Below are 11,168 nucleotides of genomic sequence, written 5' to 3' on the forward strand. Positions count from 1 at the left end.
ACAACTAGAAAGTGATCTGATATATCTGTGGCCCCTCTATAAACATGTACATCCTGAAGTCTACTCAACAGTCTTTTATCTACCAATACATAATCCAACAAACTACTGTCATTTCGCCCTACATCATATCGTGTATACTTATTTATCCTCTTTTTCTTAAAATATGTATTACCTATAACTAAACCCCTTTCTATACAAAGTTCAATCAAAGGGCTCCCATTATCATTTACACCTGGCACCCCAAACTTACCTACCACACCCTCTCTAAAAGTTTCTCCTACTTTAGCATTCAAGTCCCCTACCACAATTACTCTCTCACTTGGTTCAAAGGCTCCTATACATTCACTTAACATCTCCCAAAATCTCTCTCTCTCCTCTGCATTCCTCTCTTCTCCAGGTGCATACACGCTTATTATGACCCACTTCTCGCATCCAACCTTTACTTTAATCCACATAATTCTTGAATTTACACATTCATATTCTCTTTTCTCCTTCCATAACTGATCATTTAACATTACTGCTACCCCTTCCTTTGCTCTAACTCTCTCAGATACTCCAGATTTAATCCCATTTATTTCCCCCCACTGAAACTCTCCTACCCCCTTCAGCTTTGTTTCGCTTAGGGCCAGGACATCCAACTTCTTTTCATTCATAACATCAGCAATCATCTGTTTCTTGTCATCCGCACTACATCCACGCACATTTAAGCAACCCAGTTTTATAAAGTTTTTCTTCTTCTCTTTTTTAGTAATTGTATACAGGAGAAGGGGTTACTAGCCCATTGCTCCCGGCATTTTAGTCGCCTCATACGACACGCATGGCTTACGGAGGAAAGATTCTTTTCCACTTCCCCATGGACAATAGAAGAAATAAAAAAGAACAAGAGCTATTTAGAAAAAGGAGAAAAACCTAGATGTATGTATATATATATATGCATGTGCGTGTCTGTGAAGTGTGACCAAAGTGTTAGTAGGAGTAGCAAGATATCCCTGTTATCTTAGCGTGTTTATGAGACAGAAAAAGAAACCAGCAATCCTACCATCATGCAAAACAATTACAGGTTTTTGTTTCACAGTCATCTGGCAGGACGGTAGTACTTCCCTGGGTGGTTGCTGTCTACCAACCTACTACACGTTATATATATATATATATATATATATATATATATATATATATATATATATATATATATATATATATGCAAAACAACCACTCTGAAAGAATAGACCAAAGTGGTTGTTTTGCATATTTTGAAATCACCTGTTCACTGTGATCTTATTGCATATATATATATATATATATATATATATATATATATATATATATATATATATATACATACAAATATATATATATATATATATATATATATATATATATATATATATATATATATATATATATATATATATATATATATATATATATAATAATAATAATAATAATAATAATAATAACTTTTAAAAATAATATATTGGTTTTCCAGGAAATTTCTCTCAGAACTGGGCTACGGCAGCCTCGGTCTGTGAACCCTGGCTATCTCTCTCAGTGTTCAGATATCGTGAATGGGTTTGTGTGTGCTGACTGTGAGACGCAGGTCATGTGTATGGACGGTATAGCCATTCCTGAAACTTGTCGTTTCGGCGACTTCTGCGACATGAGAGAGGAAAAATTCGGTGGGGGTGTATGTTATCCGAGGCAAAACACTACATGCTCCTGCATTGACAATGAATATTTAAGGGCTGATTTTTACGACGAACAAAAATTCCTTTATTGTAAGCCGAGTTCGAACAATCCTGATGTGTACCGCTGTTCCAGCGGGATGAGATTCAGCGAGGAAGATCAACAATGCATCTACGACGACAGATTCAGCTGGTGCACAGACCTCGGTGTCTTCGCTAACACAAATAACTGTACGCAGTACTACAGTTGTGTACACACTGACGACGGCTGGCTAAGAGTACCACACACCTGCAGCAATGACTACATGTACAATGAAGACACGAATACATGTGAGGACCCGTGTACCTGGCCCACTGGGAACTTCGTCTGTTCTGCAGAAGGCCGCTACCCCGACCCACTAGACTGTGGGAGCTACTTCGTCTGCGTGACTCAAGGTGATGGCTTCAGGCAACTTCGGAGTGAGTGCCCTCTAGGTTACAGTTGGGTCACAACTGAAGTGATGGGTCAGGGGATGTGTGTGGACACCAAAATCAGTGGATGTACTCCCGTCAAGGTCAGCAGGTGTCTCATACCCGAGGGAAGGTGCATCACCTCCCCGCCAGACCAAGGTAATTATATTTATTGATTTATTCCTAAAGGAAAGTCGTCTTGACACTTATTGATTTATTCCTAAGGAAAAGTCGTCATGACACTTTTCTTTCCACATCCTCCCTTCCTTTCTTCTTTCTTTCCTATGTGACTTCTGGTTTCTACCATCTCTCCCTCGCTCAGATAGGATAGCCGAAATGTTGACGAAAGTTTTTATATTATAAGTTATATGTAAGATGTTCCTTCCACGGCACTGTGATTATTTTTCTTAACAGAAATTATATAATTTATTGAGTTTTCAGAGATATACAAAAGTTCGATGTATTTCCTAAAGTCTGTAGATTTGTAGCCAGATTTTAATTTTAATATCAGGAAGTAATTGAAAAGCTGAAAGACAGAGAAGCGTATCTCTGGAATGTGGCTTTTGCAATTTTCCAAAATCACAAAACCGATTAGCGAAATGTTGATCCGTCGTGTGAACTGAATCAGTTCGAATTTCTGGAAGAAACTTTGTTTTAATCTATGTAAGACAGGAGATAGTATATAATCAAGTCTGTGCATTATTGTTGTTTTGCTTGTGACAGAACCCCCGGTGACAGAGAAGATCCAGTGCATGAAGGAGTGTGATCCCAGCGCTGTCTGCGTCATCATTTATGGTCAAGATTTTTGTGCTTGTCCTGATGGGTCGAATGTTGAGAGCGGTGTACCTTGTGCACCCCAACCTCTTGGTGAGTACCTTGTGTGTCCCCACCTCCTGGTGAGTACCTTGTGCACCCCAACCTCTTGGTGAGTACCTTGTGTGTCCCCACCTCCTGGTGAGTACCTTGTGCACCCCCAACTTTTGGTGGGTACCTTGTGTGTCTCCACCTCCTAGAGAGTACCTTGTGTGTCCATACCTCCTGGTGAGTACCTTGTGCACCCCCACCTCCTGGGGAGTACCTTGTGGGTCCCCACCTCCTGGTGAGTACCTTGTGCACCCCTAACTTCTGGTGGGTACCTTGTGTGTCTCCACCTCCTAGAGAGTACCTTGTGCGTCCCCACCTCCTGGTGAGTACCTTGTGCACCCCCACCTCCTGGGGAGTACCTTGTGGGTCCCCACCTCCTAGAGAGTACCTTGTGTGTCCCCACCTCCTGGTGAGTACCTTGTGTGCCCCCACCTCCTGGTGAGTACCTTGTGTGCCCCACCTCCTGGTGAGTACCTTGTGAGTCCCCACCTCCTAGAGAGTACCTTGTGTGTCCCCACCTCCTAGAGAGTACCTTGTGTGTCCCCACCTCCAAGTGAGTACCTAGTGTGTCCCCACCTCCTGGGGAGTACCTTGTGGGTCCCCACCTCCTGGTGAGTACCTTGTGTGCCCCCACCTCCTGGTGAGTACCTTGTGTGCCCCACCTCCTGGTGAGTACCTTGTGAGTCCCCACCTCCTAGAGAGTACCTTGTGTGTCCCCACCTCCTAGAGAGTACCTTGTGTGTCCCCACCTCCAAGTGAGTACCTAGTGTGTCCCCACCTCCTGGGGAGTACCTTGTGGGTCCCCACCTCCTGGTGAGTACCTTGTGTGTTCCCACCTCCTGGGGAGTACCTTGTGGGTCCCCACCTCCTGGTGAGTACCTAGTGTGTCCCCACCTTCTGGTGAGTACATTGTGTGTCCCCACCTCCTGGTGAGTACCTTGTGCACCCCTAACTTCTGGTGGGTACCTTGTGTGTCCCCACCTCCTAGAGAGTACCTTGTGTGTCCCCACCTCCAAGTGAGTACCTAGTGTGTCCCCACCTCCTGGGGAGTACTTTGTGGGTCCCCACCTCCTGGTGAGTACCTTGTGTGTCCCCACCTCTTGGGGAGTACCTTGTGGGTCCCCACCTCCTGGTGAGTACCTAGTGTGTCCCCACCTCCTGGTGACACCTAGTGTGTCCCCACCTCCTGGTGAGTACCTTGTGTGTCCCCACCTCCTAGAAAGTACCTAGTGTGTCCCCACCTCCAAGTGAGTACCTAGTGTGTCCCCTCCTCCTGGTGAGTACCTTGTGTGTCCCCACCTCCTAGAAAGTACCTTGTGTGTCCCCACCTCCAAGTGAGTACCTAGTGTGTCCCCTCCTCCTGGTGAGTACCTTGTGTGTCCCCACCTCCTGGGGAGCACTTTGTGGGTCCCCACCTCCTGGTGAGTACCTTGTGTGTCCTCACCCCGTGGTGAGTATCTTGTGTGTCCCCACCTCCTGGGGAGTACCTTGTGGGTCCCCACCTCCTGGTGAGTACCTTGTGTGTCCCCACCTTCTGGTGAGTACCTTGTGTGTCCCCACCTCCTGGTGAGTACCTTGTGTGTCCCCACCTCCTGGTGAGTACCTTGTGTGTCCCCACCTCCTGGTGAGTACCTTGTGGGTCCCCACCTCCTGGTGAGTACCTTGTGTGTCCCCACCTCCTGGTGAGTACCTTGTGTGTCCCCACCTCCTGGTGAGTACCTTGTGTGTCCCCACCTCCTGGTGAGTACCTTGTGTGTCCCCACCTCCTGGTGAGTACCTTGTGTGTCCCCACCTCCTGGTGAGTACCTTGTGTGTCCCCACCTCCTGGTGAGTACCTTGTGTGTCCCCACCTCCTGGTGAGTACCTTGTGTGTCCCCACCTCCTGGTGAGTACCTTGTGTGTCCCCACCTCCTGGTTGGGGGGGACACATTCAGACACTCCTTCACACATAAACACTCTCCAATCCTCCAACACTCACCCACATCCTCCAACATTCTTCCAATATACAACAACTTACTCTAGTACACTATCACATACATAGTACACCCTTCAACATTCCTACAACATACACCAGCATCCTACAACACAAAACTACATCCTTCATTAAGCCAACACTTATCCACATACATATAACAACTTCAACACATCACCCATTAACACATCTCAACACACAAACACACCCTCTATATCCTCCAGTACACAAACACACCCTCTATCTCCTCCAGTACACAAACACACCCTCTATATCCTCCAGTACACAAACACACCCTCTATCTCCTCCAGTACACAAACACACCCTCTATATCCTCCAGTACACAAACACACCCTCTATATCCTCCAGTACACAAACACACCCTCTATCTCCTCCAGTACACAAACACACCCTCTATATCCTCCAGTACACAAACACACCCTCTATCTCCTCCAGTACACAAACACACCCTCTATATCCTCCAGTACACAAACACACCCTCTATCTCCTCCAGTACACAAACACACCCTCTATATCCTCCAGTACACAAACACACCCTCTATCTCCTCCAGTACACAAACACACCCTCTATATCCTCCAGTACACAAACACACCCTCTATCTCCTCCAGTACACAAACACACCCTCTATATCCTCCAACACACAAACACACCCTCTATATCCTCCAACACACAAACACACCCTCTATATCCTCCAACACACAAACACACCCTCTATATCCTCCAACACACAAACACACCCTCTATCTCCTCCAACACACAAACACACCCTCTATATCCTCCAACACACAAACACACCCTCTATATCCTCCAACACACAAACACACCCTCTATCTCCTCCAGTACACAAACACACCCTCTATCTCCTCCAGTACACAAACACACCCTCTATCTCCTCCAACACACAAACACACCCTCTATCTCCTCCAGTACACAAACACACCCTCTACCTCCTAAAGTACACAAACACACCCTCTATCTCCTCCAGTACACAAACACACCCTCTATCTCCTCCAGTACACAAACACACCCTCTATCTCCTCCAGTACACAAACACACCCTCTATCTCCTCCAGTACACAAACACACCCTCTATCTCCTCCAGTACACAAACACACCCTCTATCTCCTCCAGTACACAAACACACCCTCTATCTCCTCCAGTACACAAACACACCCTCTATCTCCTCCAGTACACAAACACACCCTCTATCTCCTCCAGTACACAAACACACCCTCTCTCTCCTCCAGTACACAAACACACCCTCTATCTCCTCCAGTACACAAACACACCCTCTACCTCCTTCAGTACACAAACACACCCTCTACCTCCTCCAGTACACAAACACACCCTCTATCTCCTCCAGTACACAAACACACCCTCTACCTCCTCCAGTACACAAACACACCCTCTATCTCCTCCAGTACACAAACACACCCTCTACCTCCTCCAGTACACAAACACACCCTCTATCTCCTCCAGTACACAAACACACCCTCTATCTCCTCCAGTACACAAACACACCCTCTATCTCCTCCAGTACACAAACACACCCTCTATCTCCTCCAGTACACAAACACACCCTCTATCTCCTCCAGTACACAAACACACCCTCTATCTCCTCCAGTACACAAACACACCCTCTATCTCCTCCAGTACACAAACACACCCTCTATCTCCTCCAGTACACAAACACACCCTCTATCTCCTCCAGTACACAAACACACCCTCTACCTCCTCCAGTACACAAACACACCCTCTATCTCCTCCAGTACACAAACACACCCTCTATCTCCTCCAGTACACAAACACACCCTCTATCTCCTCCAGTACACAAACACACCCTCTATCTCCTCCAGTACACAAACACACCCTCTATCTCCTCCAGTACACAAACACACCCTCTACCTCCTCCAGTACACAAACACACCCTCTATCTCCTCCAGTACACAAACACACCCTCTATCTCCTCCAGTACACAAACACACCCTCTACCTCCTCCAGTACACAAACACACCCTCTATCTCCTCCAGTACACAAACACACCCTCTATCTCCTCCAGTACACAAACACACCCTCTACCTCCTCCAGTACACAAACACACCCTCTATCTCCTCCAGTACACAAACACACCCTCTATCTCCTCCAGTACACAAACACACCCTCTATCTCCTCCAGTACACAAACACACCCTCTATCTCCTACAGTACACAAACACACCCTCTATCTCCTCCAGTACACAAACACACCCTCTATCTCCTCCAGTACACAAACACACCCTCTATCTCCTCCAGTACACAAACACACCCTCTATCTCCTCCAGTACACAAACACACCCTCTACCTCCTCCAGTACACAAACACACCCTCTATCTCCTCCAGTACACAAACACAACCTCTACCTCCTCCAGTACACAAACACACCCTCTATCTCCTCCAGTACACAAACACACCCTCTATCTCCTCCAGTACACAAACACACCCTCTACCTCCTCCAGTACACAAACACACCCTCTATCTCCTCCAGTACACAAACACACCCTCTACCTCCTCCAGTACACAAACACACCCTCTATCTCCTCCAGTACACAAACACACCCTCTACCTCCTCCAGTACACAAACACACCCTCTACCTCCTCCAGTACACAAACACACCCTCTATCTCCTCCAGTACACAAACACACCCTCTATCTCCTCCAGTACACAAACACACCCTCTATCTCCTCCAGTACACAAACACACCCTCTACCTCCTTCAGTACACAAACACACCCTCTACCTCCTCCAGTACACAAACACACCCTCTCTCTCCTCCAGTACACAAACACACCCTCTATCTCCTCCAGTACACAAACACACCCTCTATCTCCTCCAGTACACAAACACACCCTCTATCTCCTCCAGTACACAAACACACCCTCTACCTCCTCCAACACACAAACACACCCTCTATCTCCTCCAGTACGCAAACACACCCTCTTTCTCCTCCAACACACAAACACACCCTCTATCTCCTCCAGTACACAAACACACCCTCTACCTCCTCCAACACACAAACACACCCTCTACCTCCTCCAACACACAAACACATCCTCTATCTCTTCCAATACACAAACACACCCTCTACCTCCTCCAACACACAAACACATCCTCTATCTCTTCCAATACACAAACACACCCTCTACCTCCTCCAACACACAAACACACCCTCTACCTCCTCCAACACACAAACACACCCTCTATCTCCTCCAGTACACAAACACACCCTCTTTCTCCTCCAACACACAAACACACCCTCTACCTCCTCCAACACACAAACACACCCTCTATCTCTTCCAGTACGCAAACACACCCTCTACCTCCTCCAACACACAAACACACCCTCTATCTCTTCCAGTACGCAAACAGACCCTCTACCTCCTCCAACACACAAACACATCCTCTATCTCTTCCAGTACGCAAACACACCCTCTACCTCCTCCAACACACAAACACATCCTCTATCTCTTCCAGTACACAAACACACCCTCTACCTCCTCCAACACACAAACACACCCTCTACCTCCTCCAACACAAAAACACATCCTCTTTCTCCTCCAGTACACAAACACACCCTCTACCTCCTACAGTACACAAACACACCCTCTACCTCCTCCAGTACACAAACACACCCTCTACCTCCTCGAGTACACAAACACACCCTCTACCTCCTCGAGTACACAAACACACCCTCTACCTCCTCGAGTACACAAACACACCCTCTACCTCCTCGAGTACACAAACACACCCTCTACCTCCTCCATCACACAAACACACCCTCTACCTCCTCCAACACACAAACACACCCTCTATCTCTTCCAATACACAAACACACCCTCTATCTCCTCGAGTACACAGACACACCCTCTACCTCCTCCATCACACAAACACACCCTCTACCTCCTCCAGTTTACAAACACACCCTCTACCTCCTCCAACACACAAACACACCCTCTACCTCCTCCAACACACAAACACACCCTCTACCTCCTCCAGTTTACAAACACACCCTCTATCTCTTCCAATACACAAACACACCCTCTACCTCCTCCAATACTCAAACACACCCTCTACCTCCTCCAGTACACAAACACACCCTCTATCTCTTCCAATACACAAACACACCCTCTACCTCCTCCAACACACAAACACACCCTCTACCTCTTCCAACACACAAACACACCCTCTACCTCCTCCAACACACAAACACACCCTCTACCTCCTCCAACACACAAACACACCCTCTACCTCCTCCAGTACACAAACACACCCTCTATCTCTTCCAATACACAAACACACCCTCTACCTCCTCGAGTACACAAACACACCCTCTACCTCCTCCAACACACAAACACACCCTCTACCTCCTCCAGTTTACAAACACACCCTCTACCTCCTCCAACACACAAACACACCCTCTATCTCTTCCAATACACAAACACACCCTCTATCTCCTCGAGTACACAAACACATCCTCTACCTCCTCCAACACAAAAACACACCCTCTATCTCTTCCAATACACAAACACACCCTCTATCTCCTCGAGTATACAAACACACCCTCTACCTCCTCCAAAACACAAACACACCCTCTACTTCCTCCAACACACAAACACACCCTCTACCTCCTCCAACACACAAACACACCCTATACCTCCTCCAGTTTACAAACACACCCTCTACCTCCTCCAACACACAAACACACCCTCTACCTCCTCCAACACACAAACACACCCTCTGCCTCCTCCAGTTTACAAACACACCCTCTATCTCTTCCAATACACAAACACACCCTCTACCTCCTCCAGTACACAAACACACCCTCTACCTCCTCCAGTACACAAACACACCCTCTATCTCTTCCAATACACAAACACACCCTCTACCTCCTCGAGTACACAAACACACCCTCTACCTCCTCCAACACACAAACACACCCTCTACCTCCTCCAACACACAAACACACCCACTACCTCCTCCAACACACAAACACACCCTCTACCTCCTCCAACACACAAACACACCCTCTACCTCCTCCAGTACACAAACACACCCTCTATCTCTTCCAATACACAAACACACCCTCTACCTCCTCGAGTACACAAACACACCCTCTACCTCCTCCAATACACAAACACACCATCTACCTCCTCCGACACACAAACACACCCTCTACCTCCTCCAACACACAAACACACCCTCTACCTCCTCCAACACACAAACACACCCTCTATCTCTTCCAACACACAAAAACACCCTCTACCTCCTCCAACACACAAACACACCCTCTACCTCCTCCAACACACAAACACACTCTCTACCTCCTCCAACACACAAACACACCCTCTATCTCTTCCAATACACAAACACACCCTCTACCTCCTCCAGTACACAAACACACCCTCTACCTCCTCCAACACACAAACACACCCTCTACCTCCTCCAGTACACAAACACACCCTCTACCTCCTCCAACACACAAACACACCCTCTACCTTTTCCAGTACACAAACACACCCTCTACCTCCTCCAATACACAAACACTCCTATCTCCTCCAACACACAAACACACCCTCTACCTCCTCCAGTACACAAACACACCCTCTACCTCCTCCAACACACAAACACACCCTCTACCTCCTCCAACACACAAACACACCCTCTACCTCCTCCAGTACACAAACACACCCTCTACCTCCTCCAGTACACAAACACACCCTCTTCCTCCTCCAACACACAAACACACCCTCTACCTCCTCCAACACACAAACACACCCTCCATCTCTTCCAATACACAAACACACCCTCTACCTCCTCCAGTACACAAACACACCCTCTATCTCCCCCAGTGCACAAACACACCCTCTACCTCCTCCGGTACACAAACACACCCCCTACCTCCTCCAACACACAAACACACCCTCTACCTCCTCCAGTTCACAAACACACTCTCTATCTCCTCCAGTACACAAACACACCTTCTACCTCCTCCAGTTCACAAACACACCCTCTACCTCCTCCAGTACACAAACACACCCTCTTCCTCCTCCAACACACAAACACACCCTCTACCTCCTCCAGTTCACAAACACACCCTCTATCTCTTCCAATACACAAACACACCCTCTACCTCCTCCAGTTCAC

The 11,168-nt window shown here is 47.4% G+C and overlaps 1 protein-coding gene across 1 annotated transcript in view; it reads left to right on the forward strand.

The window, feature by feature from the left end:
• LOC138854097 (uncharacterized) overlaps nucleotides 1–11,168 on the forward strand; it is a 40,689-nt gene that overhangs the window by 23,468 nt on the left and 6,053 nt on the right. The window contains exons 4-5 of the mRNA XM_070095083.1: nucleotides 1,487–2,291; nucleotides 2,856–2,999. Coding sequence (XP_069951184.1) covers nucleotides 1,487–2,291; nucleotides 2,856–2,999 — 949 coding nt within the window. The remainder of the gene's footprint in view (nucleotides 1–1,486; nucleotides 2,292–2,855; nucleotides 3,000–11,168) is intronic.

Source organism: Cherax quadricarinatus, chromosome 49 (assembly GCF_038502225.1).
Source record: "Cherax quadricarinatus isolate ZL_2023a chromosome 49, ASM3850222v1, whole genome shotgun sequence".
NCBI classification, from domain to species: domain Eukaryota; kingdom Metazoa; phylum Arthropoda; class Malacostraca; order Decapoda; family Parastacidae; genus Cherax; species Cherax quadricarinatus.